Source organism: Thalassophryne amazonica, chromosome 7 (genome assembly GCF_902500255.1).
Source record: "Thalassophryne amazonica chromosome 7, fThaAma1.1, whole genome shotgun sequence".
NCBI lineage: Eukaryota > Metazoa > Chordata > Actinopteri > Batrachoidiformes > Batrachoididae > Thalassophryne > Thalassophryne amazonica.
The window spans coordinates 65824087-65839244 of NC_047109.1; the positions used below are offsets into that span (position 1 = coordinate 65824087).

At 40.9% G+C, this 15158-nt stretch overlaps 1 protein-coding gene across 1 annotated transcript in view; it reads right to left on the reverse strand.

Annotated features, from left to right (window-relative positions):
- Positions 1-15158, reverse strand: part of sema6e (sema domain, transmembrane domain (TM), and cytoplasmic domain, (semaphorin) 6E) — a 197817-nt gene that overhangs the window by 27323 nt on the left and 155336 nt on the right. The window contains 1 exon segment of the mRNA XM_034174361.1: positions 9920-10075. Coding sequence (XP_034030252.1) covers positions 9920-10075 — 156 coding nt within the window.

The following is a 15158-nucleotide window of genomic DNA, read 5'->3' on the forward strand; positions in this document are numbered from 1 at the left end:
AGGGCTGTGGTGGTTGGTAGTCCCTCCATTTCTGGGGGTAGGTGTTTTCCCGACTACTACTGAGTGGTGTGCCTGGTCATCAAGACACTGTGTCTAACACAGCCAGGTGGGACCTGTTTTGGGGTGATCACAAGAGGTTGGCCCTGCCGTTGTTCAGCCGGTTAAGGCACAGAGCAATGCCAATACCAGCCAGGTGTAAAAGCAACTTACATGGGCAAATCTTTTGTTTTTGTTTGTGTCACCTGTCACGGTAAGGCTTCAGCTTCTGACAGTGTTCCATTAGAGTGGTTCAGAATATATTGCCTTACATATATTATTTAAGGTTTATTTTTTTCTCCGCATTACAATTTTGAAACTTCTAGAGGAGGTAGCTGAGTGCATAAGGAGCTAGCTTGCCAAAATGTAGATATGGGTTCAAATCCTAGTCATGTTACCTGTCTGTGTCCGAGGACAAGACACTAAATCTGCATTGTCTCAGTCCACACAGCTGTAAATGAGTGCGAGGCTCAGCTAGAGACAAAATCCATACAGGGGACTCTCATCAGCTTGATGCTACAGAACCCAGAGTTAAGGAGTAGCATCTATGTAGGACTTAGTAATTGGATTAATACACAGTGTTTATCAATCAATCAATCAATCAATTTTATTTATATAGCGCCAAATCACAACAAACAGTTGCCCCAAGGCACTTTATATTGTCTATAGCAGCATAACTAAGGGATGGTTCAGGGTCACCTGATCCAGCCCCAACTATAAGCTTTAGCAAAAAGGAAAGTTTTAAGCCTAATCTTAAAAGTAGAGAGGGTGTCTGTCTCCCTGATCTGAATTGGGAGCTGGTTCCACAGGAGAGGAGCCTGAAAGCTGAAGGCTCTGCCTCCCATTCTACTCTTACAAACCCTAGGAACTACAAGTAAGCCTGCAGTCTGAGAGCGAAGCGCTCTATTGGAGTGATATGGTACTATGAGGTCCCTAAGATAAGATGGGACCTGATTATTCAAAACCTTGTAAGTAAGAAGAAGAATTTTAAATTCTATTCTAGAATTAATAGGAAGCCAATGAAGAGAGGCCAATATGGGTGAGATATGCTCTCTCCTTCTAGTCCCCGTTAGTACTCTAGCTGCAGCATTTTGAATTAAGTGAAGGCTTTTCAGGGAACTTTTAGGACAACCTGATAATAATGAATTACAATAGTCCAGCCTAGAGGAAATAAATGCATGAATTAGTTTTTCAGCATCACTCTGAGACAAGACCTTTCTAATTTTAGAGATATTGCGTAAATGCAAAAAGCAGTCCTACATATTTGTTTAATATGCGCTTTGAATGACATATCATGATCAAAAATGACTCCAAGATTTCTCACAGTATTACTAGAGGTCAGGGTAATGCCATCCAGAGTAAGGATCTGGTTAGACACCATGTTTCTAAGATTTGTGGGGCCAAGTACAATAACTTCAGTTTTATCTGAGTTTAAAAGCAGGAAATTAGAGGTCATCCATGTCTTTATGTCTGTAAGACAATCCTGCAGTTTAGCTAATTGGTGTGTGTCCTCTGGCTTCATGGATAGATAAAGCTGGGTATCATCTGCGTAACAATGAAAATTTAAGCAATGCCGTCTAATAATACTGCCTAAGGGAAGCATGTATAAAGTGAATAAAATTGGTCCTAGCACAGAACCTTGTGGAACTCCATAATTAACCTTAGTCTGTGAATAAGATTCCCCATTTACATGAACAAATTGTAATCTATTAGACAAATGTGATTCAAACCACCGCAGCGCAGTGCCTTTAATACCTATGGCATGCTCTAATCTCTGTAATAAAATTTTATGGTCAACAGTATCAAAAGCAGCACTGAGGTCTAACAGAACAAGCACAGAGATGAGTCCACTGTCTGAGGCCATAAGATCATTTGTAACCTTCACTAATGCTGTTTCTGTACTATGATGAATTCTAAAACCTGACTGAAACTCTTCAAATAGACCATTCCTCTGCAGATGATCAGTTAGCTGTTTTACAACTACCCTTTCAAGAATTTTTGAGAGAAAAGGAAGGTTGGAGATTGGTCTATAATTAGCTAAGATAGCTGGGTCAAGTGATGGCTTTTTAAGTAATGGTTTAATTACTGCCACCTTAAAAGCCTGTGGTACATAGCCAACTAATAAAGATAGATTGATCATATTTAAGATCGAAGCATTAAATAATGGTAGGTTTTCCTTGAGCAGCCTGGTAGGAATGGGGTCTAATAGACATGTTGATGGTTTGAATGAAGTAACTAATGAAAATAACTCAAAGAAAGAAAGAGTCTAACCAAATACCGGCATCACTGAAAGCAGCCAAAGATAACGATACATCTTTGGGATGGTTATGAGTAATTTTTTCTCTAATAGTTAAAATTTTATTAGCAAAGAAAGTCATGAAGTCATTACTAGTTAAAGTTAAAGGAATACTCGGCTCAATAGAGCTATGACTCTTTGTCAGCCTGGCTACAGTGCTGAAAAGAAACCTGGGGTTGTTCTTATTTTCTTCAATTAGCGATGAGTAGTAAGATGTCCTAGCTTTACGGAGGGCTTTTTTATAGAGCAACAGACTCTTTTTCCAGGCTAAGTGAAGATCTTAAAGAACATAAAGAAGGAATCATATCCTTAAACCTAGTTACAGTGCTTTCTGAAAGATTTCTAGTGTAATGAAACTTATTCCCCACTGCTGGGTAGTCCATCAGAGTAAATGTAAATGTTATTAAGAAATGATCAGACAGAAGGGAGTTTCCAGGGAATACTGTTAAGTCTTCAATTTCCATATCATAAGTCAGAACAAGATCTAAGATATGATTAAAGTGGTGGGTGGACTCATTTACATTTTGAGCAAAGCCAATTGAGTCTAATAATAGATTAAATGCAGTGTTGAGGCTGTCATTCTCAGCATCTGTGTGGATGTTAAAATCGCCCACTATAATTACCTTATCTGAGCTAAGCACTAAGTCAGACAAAAGGTCTGAAAATTCACAGAGAAACTCACAGTAACAACCAGGTGGACGATAGATAATAACAAATAAAACTGGTTTTTGGGACTTCCAATTTGGATGGACAAGACTAAGAGTCAAGCTTTCAAAAGAATTAAAGCTCTGTCTGGGTTTTTGATCAATTAATAAGCTGGAATGGAAGATTGCTGCTAATCCTCCGCCTCGGCCCGTGCTACGAGCATTCTGGCAGTTAGTGTGACTCGGGGGTGTTGACTCATTTAAACTAACATATTCATCCTGCTGTAACCAGGTTTCTGTAAGGCAGAATAAATCAATATGTTGATCAATTATTATATCATTTACTAACAGGGACTTAGAAGAGAGAGACCTAATGTTTAATAGACCACATTTAACTGTTTTAGTCTGTGGTGCAGTTGAAGGTGCTATATTATTTTTTCTTTTTGAATTTTTATGCTTAAATAGATTTTTGCTGGTTATTGGTGGTCTGGGAGCAGGCACCGTCTCTACGGGGATGGGGTAATGAGGGGATGGCAGGGGGAGAGAAGCTGCAGAGAGGTGTGTAAGACTACAACTCTGCTTCCTGGTCCCAACCCTGGATAGTCACGGTTTGGAGGATTTAAGAAAATTGGCCAGATTTCTAGAAATGAGAGCTGTTCCATCCAAAGTGGGATGGATGCCGTCTCTCCTAACAAGACCAGGTTTTCCCCAGAAGCTTTGCCAATTATCTATGAAGCCCACCTCATTTTTTTTTATCTTGACGAGACATCTAATACACTGTATATAAGCAAAGGCCCTGCTGAAACAAAAGGTAAAATATTTGGAAATGTGTTAACTATTTCATTAGTACTTCTGATGACTAGATGATGTATGTTGTTCTACCAGTGAGATGATGGCTTCTTGTGATCCTGATGAGTGTTGAAGCCTTCCGAGTGTAGCTGAGTGACAATGGTTTGAGGGGACATGCAAGCAGATCCTGTATGACACAGACCGTGTCTGTTGCTATGGCCTTCAGAAGTATAAATAACTCTTCAGAAAACTAGCTGGCATCGATGTCCCCCCCAAGGATGCCTGCCCTTCTTCATGGAAAGGTTCAGCCTGAGTTCAATCGGCTCTCCTCCTATAGAGTTTTAATGCATTTGAAAATGTCTGCTTCACTCTGTTCTTTTATTGAGCCATCTTCCCGTGCTTGTCGGCTAAATTAGCTGCTAGCCTGGGCTTTTTCTGACAACTTACGCTGGTTCACCTTAATGCACAGGAGAGAGACACTGAAAAGGTCAAATCAAAACAGAGGCCAGAAAACACACCACAGAGGTCTAGAACAGGTGTCTTGTGCAACACATTTTTTGCTAATGCACAGATTTCTGTGTTTTCATGCACAATGGAGTAGTGGGTGTATTCTCCCCAGCCAGAAATGCCTCTTATAAAACCTGACTGCTGGCAGTTTTCTAAATAGCAGCAGGTCAACAGGTTCCCAACCCAGCCTTTCACTCTTCCCCTGTGTTTACATAATGTAATGCAGCTACCCACATCAGGGTAAAGATTCCACCTTAAGCTTTTTCATCTGTGCAGACCTGTGCTCCATAAATCCTAAAAACAAATGTGGTGAGGATAAACGCGCTCTAATAAGTGACGGCTTTGGTGCTATTCCTGTAGCATACAGCATTTACGTGATGCTTACAAACTGCATTACAGGCATTTTTATTAGTGTTCTTTTAGGGCACCTGTTGCTACAACTATTTGCATACACAAGCGCCTGAAAGACAATGTGCGCACTGTGCGACCCCATAGCACCCTCTCGCGGCAGGTGCCGGCCAAATTCCAGGTGACATGCACGAACACCTAACACCGCTCACATGGCACTTCGAAAATGTGTGGCCAGGCGCACACTTGGCATGACAAGAGACTGCAGACAATCACTGTCGTACTGCTATGAAATTTGTCTAAGTTCCCCACGAGCGTGACTTTGCAAACACACACACCGACATGCGGGTGTGTGCGCTCCACTCACTGGAGGCGTAGCCTCCGACAGAAGCAGCTGTTGTGACAGTTATGGACTAACAACTGTCCACTGTGAGGTGCGTGTGTCTGATTGCTGTATTTACGCCACCCACGTGAGCTCTGTTCCACACGATGCGGTATCTGTGCTGCGGCGCGCCGGCCACAAGATAGGCGTGTTGGGCAGAACACGCACGCGGCCGACTGGACGCACCTGACCAGTAGATGTGGACATGATCAGAGCACACTGCTTCTCATTCATGTCATTTCATGACTTTATGTCAGTGACCATGGGTCATCACCAGAGGCACAGAGGGATCATATTTGTATTGCTCGCTTGATAAATGCAGTGTTTTTATATGGTGTGGGATTTAAAAGTTTTTTTTGTAATACTTCCATGCCCTTCCTGATATGAGGCAGCTCCCCGCAGCTTTCAAAGAACAGCTCCGTAGCACAGTGATAAAGTCTCTGACTGTGGATCAGAGGTTTTGAAAGGCAAGAGTTCACATCCTGGGTGGTGTGTTTTTTTTTCTTTTTTAATTATTCAACATAAGACATTTTATTTATTCCACATAAGTGGTGTCACATGGTTCCACACATACCAGTTAGCTTTTATTTCTTCCACTTAAGTGGCGCCATGTGGTGCACCTGGCATTGTTCCTGCTCAACAGACACCGGCGCGTGCACGAACTCTCGCACTGGATTTGTGCACGCCTATCCGTCGGCGCGATGTTTCGTTCACTAATTTTGAACTGTTTTGCTTTTTCACCATTTTTGTCCAAATGCCGTCCGAACTTTGCACTATGTGTGAAGGGGCCATTAACAAAGGCAAAGTGAAGGAAAAAGAACTTCTTGGGAATGCTCCTCAGCTAAATGGTGCAGATTTTTACTTGGTATAAATACACAGCATTAATGTATGTAAATTACTAAGTACTAGAACACCCATCATCTCTGAGCCACATTTGGACTTAGAACTGATTTTATGCATTAGAAAAATGTAGACCCGGCAATAGTCCTTATAATGGTTAGGGTTGTAGCACATCATGTGCATGCGTCAAAGTGGATGTATCTGGATGGACAATATGTGCCCTGGGCAGTTTCAGCATTTGCAAAACAGACCCCCTCCAAGCAGTAATATCACTAACACTTACCCTGTGCACTGACAGTCAGCCGAATGCATGTTGACATGTTCAGAAATGGTGATCCACACCTTGCAGAGTCACACATTGACCCACTCTGCCTTGATGTAACAGTAGGGCACTGGAAAGTCTGGTCTTCTCATAGTGGCAGTTGGCAAAAAGCCAGTAGTGGTCACATGTGGACAATATTTCAGGGAGTTTTTAAAGTGCACAGTTGGCTTTCAAAAGAACCATCGGCACACCTTGTCACTCATGGTTGACGGTACGATTTTGTTAAAGACAAAAGTATTACACTAACTAATTTGGAAGTATGTGCATCCTATCTGCCTTATTGCAGTTGTACTACAACGTATACTGTATTTTTCCTCAGGCAACAGTTATACTTGGCCACTATGCTCGTGTAAGCTGTTGCAATGGAACTGCGTGCACTGGAGCCAGAGACAGAGAAGCAGCTAACTGCGGAGAAAGTGAGCCAGTTTGGAGGCCTTTCTAAAACTAATGCTGTCACTTCCAAACCAGTTTATCCTGCCTTAGCATCACGCCCACCCGGCTCTTCTGATTGAAACAGCACCGTCAGTCTCTGGCTGAAATACACTGTCGCCATTTATAATACATCCTACACCCCCACCCTCCCACTGTTGTCCAACACTGGTTATTCATCTGAATGGGCTTTTCTCATTTCAGCTTGAGCAGATCACCACTGCTGTTGAATTTATCTGTCTGAAGGGAAGCCTCTTTCACTGGCTGATGATTTATGTAGTTCTGACACAATGCCTGGAGGAGCAAGGGAGAGGTGGGGACATAAACAGCAACAGTTTTTTCTTCCTACTCCTACAATATGTAGTCATAAAGTGACCCAACAAACCTGCATGCATTCACAAAGTTTGTCTTTTGGGACAAGTTCATGTTGAGTCACTTCATATACAAACTGCAAGTTAAGACAAACTTCTCATATGTGAGGGCTGACCATTAAAACTAACATTCTGATTAAACTGCCTTCCTGTAAAACAAACACTTGCTCATCTTTTATTGTTTCAGGATTTTGCAAAGTCAGAGGTTATGATTTGACTGCTTAATCTTTCGCAAACAAGTCTCCATTTTTTGTAATTTAGGTCCGACATAATCTTCATCCTAATGATCTTTTCTGACCCTCCTCTGTTAAGCCTGATCATCTAAGGGTCACATATCAGTGCACCTCCTATTAAGAATAAACACTCTTATTTTCGTTAATCAGTATGACAGCAAACCTAATGTCAAATTTAAGAACTGAGACTCAAGCCTACAAATATCAAAGACGCAATTAAGTATTCAGGAAAACAGTTTAGGTTTTATAGCCGATGCCATTTACTTGGGCAGCTTGATGATGTTTTATATGTGCTTGTGCCGGGAAATAAATATTCATAAAGTCTGTTCAAGACACTGACATAGTTTGCTGCCTCTGTGTTACAGTAGCTGCATAGGTTTTTAATAGTTTTTGCACCATGGAAATAAAAATATAAATATATATGACTGTTTGCAGAGCAAGACCTCCATACCTACATAGCTGGCTTGTAATTTGCCATTTTAATTGGTGTGTTGGAAACAGTGAGGGAACTGGTTCACATTAAACTAAATAAAACGGCAAAGCATGTACCAGCAGCTCAGTTTGTACTTCAGATTCTTCACTTGATCTGAGGAGTTTAATTAGAGCCATTGTAATGTCTATGTAAGTGATTAAATCATCCACAGCTGCTGTGCAAAACACATCCAGATAACATAAGAGGAGAGAAATAATATCCTCTAATGTTCTTGATGCTCTCCGTGATCATTCTATGCAGCATCTCTGTTAGCGTGTATGTGCCCTACTGTCTTCAGCTGCAGTCAGGAAAAAGCATTTGTTATTTTAAATATCACATTAGAGTCAAAAGAAAAGCAAATAATGAATATGAGCTCAGAGCGCAGACTGCTGGTTTTGAGGGTAATTACATCCAAATTGTGTGAATGTTGTAGGAACTGAAACTTTTTTCCTGCCAAAGTAATTGGCTACTAATCTGTTTAACAGCCAGGTGACTGTTAGTCTCATTATTTCATTGACAAGTGAGCTGATAAAAAAAACTGCAGTTGGATTCAATGGTCACATATCCCTTGGATGTTAAATCTGGAATTGGATGGAATCTGCAGACTGTCTTCAAAAAGGAAACTAGTGAGAGAAGCCATCAAGATACCCATGAGACCTCCAAGCAGTTGTGAATGGAGAGATTATTCAACCACTTTCACCCATTGCTTCTTCAGTCAATATATTATTATTGACTGACTGACGATATATGAAAAGCATACCTGAAATCTGGACTCCAGTTGTCACACATGTTGGAGACTTTCTTAGATTTCACGTCTTCATTTAACAACAGCGTTCACTGCCACGCTACCATGAAGATGTGACTAGTGAAGCAACATGTAAAAATTGTTATGTATAGAGGCTTTCCAATCACAGCCACTGAAGCTTCTAAGTCCCGCAAAGATAACACAGATGTCTTGGTGGCTTTCCACAATAGTCTCCTTTATGAGTACAACCTTATTATACTGTTCCATACATTTTACATTTACTGATGGACTTTACTGAAGCTCAAATGATGTGCAACACTTTAAATAAACTCTAGTGTTCCATGGGACAGCATGGAGGCACAGTGGTTTTCAGTTCCACCAATCACCAAGAATGTCCAAGATTCACTTCCACCAATGACCAGTTTCTTTCTCTGTGGGGCTTTCAAGTGCTTTCATGTTCTCCCCTCATGTGCATGGGTTTCCTTTGGCCAATCCAGTTTCCTCCCACCATTATAAAAATGTATAGGCTCATGTTCCTTTCACTGCCTTGTCTCTGGACCCTAGGTCTTGTGCATTTCTGTGAAATGCACAAGACAAATTCCACTGTATGCAAAGTAGAATGACAAAGGCATTCTGATTCTTAATTTGTAAAATTGTTAATTAACAAATGTGACACCAACACACGGCTGGTCATGAAACAGATCACCAACCAAATATTAGTTTGATTACTTTCGGTGCTGGAAAAATGGGAATTCATGCACAAAAGCAGCTATAATTCCCATATTTACCCAATTTGGATGCAATCCCCGTAAAAGAAAAGACAAGCTACAAGCTCATTAAATATTCAATCAATCAATATTTGCTTCCCTCTGTAAGATGCTGTGATAGAATAGCAAAATAAAAACTATGCCAGTGCCAGCCTCTATAACACTGGAAGCTCTTTGGGCTCATATCCATAATACATAATTACAAACAAATTTAATAATTAACAAAATTATCCATTGGGGATGCTTGCTACCTTTTGCTAAGACCTTCTGGTTTGAGGTTTAAGTCGAGAGTTAAGGTGTTAGTGAGATAAGGAAAGTGTTATTTCACCCTGGAAGAACATTTACACTTCTCAGCATGCATAACACTGTAGTTTTTGAATACTCAATCCTCAGCATTTTCCACCCAATTACATTTTTCAGATTACTGGCCATCTCTAATCGCCAGAATCTACAATATGATAAATGACTTTTGAAAACTGTAATTATGAATTGAGACACTTTGAATATCAGTGTCATTTTTAGATGAGGTTTGTCAAGTGCTTAAATGTGATGCGGTTCTGGCGTGTATGCTAAAATGTGGAAAGTGTTGCACCAGAGTGAAGCATCACTTCAAACAATTCTTCAGCGTGTTAGTAATCAGCTTGGTTAGACGTGAACAGGAAGGTGTTCAGGGCCCAGCAGTGCAAATCCCCCCAGCAGGTCAGAGGTTAATGAGGACACGCATCCCGCCCCCCTTACCCTCCATCTCCACAATGATTGGCTCCGAGTCAGGTGACCCTTGTCCCCCCACTGGGGGAGGGCCATCAGGACCTGTACCTCTTTCAGGGTCACCTGCCTCCTTTGGGAATGTTGCCCCACGATGGGTTGTGCTGGCACTTGTGGGTGTGGTCTTCCCTGTGGTTGTAGTGAAGGGGAGGAGGGGGGCAACAGAGTGAGTGATTAGTGAAATGAGAAACAGTAAATCAGCCTGGAGAATCAGTTTCAGAGTGACGAGGGTGAGTGTTTGGATGGAAAGAAACCCATCACCTGTTAAACACCACAAAGACCTGATGATTATGACAACAGAGCAAAAACCACAACACCCCTTCTCACCCCATCAGGACATTTTAACAAATCATGTTGTCGTGTGCCTTACCGGCTCCTTCATTTAGCCATCAAAACAAAAAGTGTGAATTAGCAATTTCTGCATTAGTGATGATGCCACAGGATATTTCTTGCTGTGCAGCTGCTGTCACACTATACTAAAAACAATAAAGTCCTTTAAAAAACAAAACAAAAACATAACAACTTGCAACACATTTTTTGATTCACAACTGTTTTTCAGAATTGATATCTTGATGTTTAGAAGAGGCAATGCCACAATAAATAATGGTAAATAAATGGTAAATGGACTGCATTTATATAGTGCTTTCCATCTGCATCAGGCACTCAAAGCGCTTTACACATCAATGCCTCACATTTACCCTGATGTCAGGCTGCTACCAAGCAAGGCGCCCACTACACACCAGGAGCAACTAGGGGATTAAGGACCTTGCCCAAGGGCCCTTAGTGATTTTTTTGGTCAGGCTGGGATTTGAACCGAGGATCCTCTGGTCTGAAGCCCAACACTTAACCACTAGACCATCACCTCCCAATAATACAGTATATAAATATTCTTGGATTTGCACAGTACTGTGCACCTAAATTTACAGTAGTGTTCAGAATAATAGTAGTGCTATGTGACTAAAAAGATTAATCCAGGTTTTGAGTATATTTCTTACTGTTACATGGAAAACAAGGTACCAGTAGATTCAGTAGATTCTCAGAAATCCAACAAGACCAAGCATTCATGATATGCACACTCTTAAGGCTATGAAATTGGGCTATTAGTAAAAAAAAAAAGTAGAAAAGGGGGTGTTCACAATAATAGTAGCATCTGCTGTTGACGCTACAAACTCAAAACTATTATGTTCAAACTGCTTTTTTAGCAATCCTGTGAATCACTAAAGTATTTAGTTGTATAACCACAGTTTTTCATGATTTCTTCACATCTGCGAGGCATGGAATCAACCAACTTGTGGCACATTTCAGCTGTTATTCCACTCCAAGATTCTTTAACAACATTCCACAATTCATTCACATTTCTTGGTTTTGCTTCAGAAACAGCTTTTTGATGTCACCCCACAAGTTCTCAATTGGATTTAGGTCCGGGTATTGGGCAGGCCACTCCAAACATTTGTTGGTTTGGAACAAGATTTTGCTCATTTACTAATGTGCTTGGGGTCATCGTCTCGTTGAAACACCCATTTCAAGGGCATGTCCTCTTCAGCATAAGGCAACATGACCTCTTCAAGTATTTTGACATATCCAAACTGATCCATGATACCTAGTATGCGATATATAGGCCCAACACTATAGTAGGAGAAACATTCCCATATCATGATGCTTGCACCACCATGCTTCACTGTTTGAGTTTGGTGGTCGTCTCACAAACTGTCTGCGGCCCTTGGACCCAATAGAACAATTTTACTCTCAACAGTCCACAAAATATTCCTCCATTTCTCTTTAGGCCAGTTGATGTGTTCTTTCGCAAATTGTAACCTCTTCTTTTATTTAACAGAGGGACTTTGCGGGGGATGCTTGCACATAAATTAGCTTCACACAGGCATCTTCTAACTGTCACAGCATTTACAAGTAACTCCAGACTCTCTTTGATCATCTTGGAGCTGATCAATGGGTGAGCCTTTGCCATTCTGGTTATTCTTCTATCCATTTTGATGGTTGTTTACCGTTGTCTTCCACGCGTCTGTTTTTTTTTTGTCCATTTTAAAGCATTGAAGATCATTGTAGATGAACAGCCTATAATTTTTTGCACCTATATTTTTTTTCCCCTCTCCAATCAGCTTTTTAATCAAACTACACTCTTCTTCTGAACAATGTCTTGAACGTCCCATTTTCAACAGGCTTTCAAAGAGAAAAGCATGTTCAACAGGTGCTGGTTTCATCCTTAAATAGGGGACACCTGATTCACACCTGTTTGTTCCACAAAACTGACGAACTCACTGACTGAATGCCACACTAGTATTATTGTGAACACCCCCTTTTCTACTTTTTTTTTTACTAACAGACCAATTTCATAGCCTTAAGAGTGTGCATATCATGAATGCTTGGTCTTGTTGAATTTGTGAGAATCTACTGAATCTACTGGTACCTTTTTTCCCATGTAACAATAAGAAATATACTCAAAACGTGGATTAATCTTTTTAGTCACATAGCACTACTATTATTCTGAACACTACTGTAAATTTAGGTGCACGGTACTGTGCAAATCCAAGAATATTTATATACTGTATTATTGGGAGGTGATGGTCTAGTGGTTAAGTGTTGGGCTTCAGTAGTGCTATGTGACTAAAAAGTCACATAGCACTACTATTATTCTGAACACTACTGTATGTATAAATGTGGCTTATCTCCCCTCCAAGAAATATAAATTAAATATTACAAAATTTTGTCTCTTATTAACAAAGGGTGAACATACTTTTCAGATTAAGACAATTAGATTAGTTTATAGATTTGCAGCTCAATACATGACCCTACAAAGATGCGTCTTTATGTTATACAAAAAACTTTCTCTTTATCATGGATTTACAAAATTTTGCTTCATTAAGTTTTTCCCCAGTGTTTATGCGTATGGCTGTTTTTTTTATTTACAGAGTAAAACATGAGTCATATTACTAAAACAAAGCAAAGCCAAACAAAAAAACACATTAGTCTGTCTCCATAGATCCTGGTCAGATGTCTGTGTTGTTGCGTGTCTTGGATGTTTAGTTGAATCCAAGGATCAGAGTGCACACAATGTCAGAACCACAGGGCAGAATGCTTGAATGTGCATGTTTTTGTAACAGAGACTAAAAATCGTCAGCGATCTGGATGACAACATGAGTTTTTAAGAATGTACTGAGTGTCACAACTTACACTTGCTCAACACTTAATCCACTTACTATTCACATTCCCTATACCTGCACGAATCTGTAACTTTATTTCACAGAATTACCATGCATATACTCCTGTGGAAAGATGATGTGTGTACTGTTGATCAAGTTGCAGTCCTTTTAAAATAATCTTCACAAGAGATTATTTGCATTTTTTCTCCAGTGTTACCTAAACTTGAGACTAAACAACAATGCTGGACAGTCTCTTTCTGCTCTTTTAGTATCTACTTTTGTCATTCTGGTTCAGGTGCACTGTATTTTCAATCAGGTATGTTTAGTTTCAGGCCATTCTGGACGGGATTACTTTTCAATTGTGCCTCAATTTGCTTTTTAAATGGATTTCTGCAGGTCTGGGTTTAGACAGATGTTGTGCAAGTCATTGTCAGTTATATTTCAAAAGTTAAGAACTAGGAAGACCTCTTTGTTGTGAAAGTGTCGTGACACGGACCAACAACAGGGGGCGTGAATGAATGGACAATGGATAAGCCAAAAAGTAACAATTTAATGTTGTGAATCGCACAACGAAGTACAGACAATAACAATATGGTGGAATGTCAATTATACACAAGGTGACGTGTGGGCAGGCTCGACGATAGAAGACGTCTGGCAAGAGAAGAGCCGGATCCCACACAGCTTCCACCACCAACGGATCTGAAGAACACCGGAGCCGCCAAGCCCTGCGCCCCAGGTGGCCACTGTCTTCAGCAGTCAGACCCGGTACTGCTGGCAGAGAACAGAGACAGTACTGATGAGTGTGAGTTCGCACACTCAGTAATCCCACAGTCAGTGTTTAGTTAGGAGGGAGCACCTCCACCTCCAATCACACACTCGTGCAGCTCCTGTCTAACCACTTATCTGGTTGGGGTGTGAAGCGAAGCCGTCGCTGATCACACCAAACGCCAATCCCACAGATAAGGCAACACCACAGGAAAACGGCTGCAAAGAAGTTCAGACTATAAGTCAGCGTTAAATACAGCAGAGAAATTACCTGAATGGTAGCTGATTTCTCGGCGGGGAGGTGGAGTTGCAGTACGGCCTTTATGGTGGTGGTGATGTGTAGTGGATGAGTGACAGCTGGTACGGATGATGAGTGACAGCTGTCACTCCCGGTCGCTCCGACGCCCTCTCGTGCTTGAAGCCCGCACTTCAAGCAGGGCGCCATCTTGTGGTGGTGGGCCAGCAGTACCTCCTCTTCAGCGGCCCACACAATACTCTTATGCATAAGACCACCTACCCACATACATAAGACCTTGTTGGACAGCCCACTCCAAAATCATGGGTGTTAAGGTGAAACAGGGCCATCCTTTGGTGATTCTAATAGCCTACAGAAACAGTTTGGGATGAGCAGTGAGTGATACAACAGAGACTGTGTGATTTTGAGCATTTGGCAGCGCTGCTGTTTGCATAGTCCATGGCACATTATGGCTGAACTGGAGTTGCCCATCTAGGGCTTCTCATTCACCCAATTAGCACTTGACTGTTGATTGTGGCAGAAATATTATGATCTGACTTTTGGAAAAGCTGACATCCTTTGACTGAGCCAGTTTAATACCACTACATCTCCTGCTACCAATGTTTGCATCCAAGTTACTGGGTTCAGCTACACCCACTGCAAACTAATGCATAAAATGAGAATATTGCAAGTACAGTTGTGGTTGGAGGTTTACATAGACTCATCATGGGGAAGGACATGGAAATTTTGGGCTGTTAATGATGTCCCCGAACTGTTCTTTTGTCAGGATGGAATAACTGAATTTATTTTGGATCTTCTATAATCCATACAGGGTCAAAATTATACATACAGGCTCAAATATACACCCCCACTACTATTTGGTTAAATAGTAGTGGGGGGTTTGGTTAAAGTAGACCTGCATTGAAATAAATGCAGTCAGATCTTTGGACCAAAAATTGACTTATATTTACACATAAGATCCTTCTGAATGTAGTAAAGTAAATCTGCAAGCCCAGATCTGTCATTCAACGGAGAAATCTTAGTTTAAAAATGA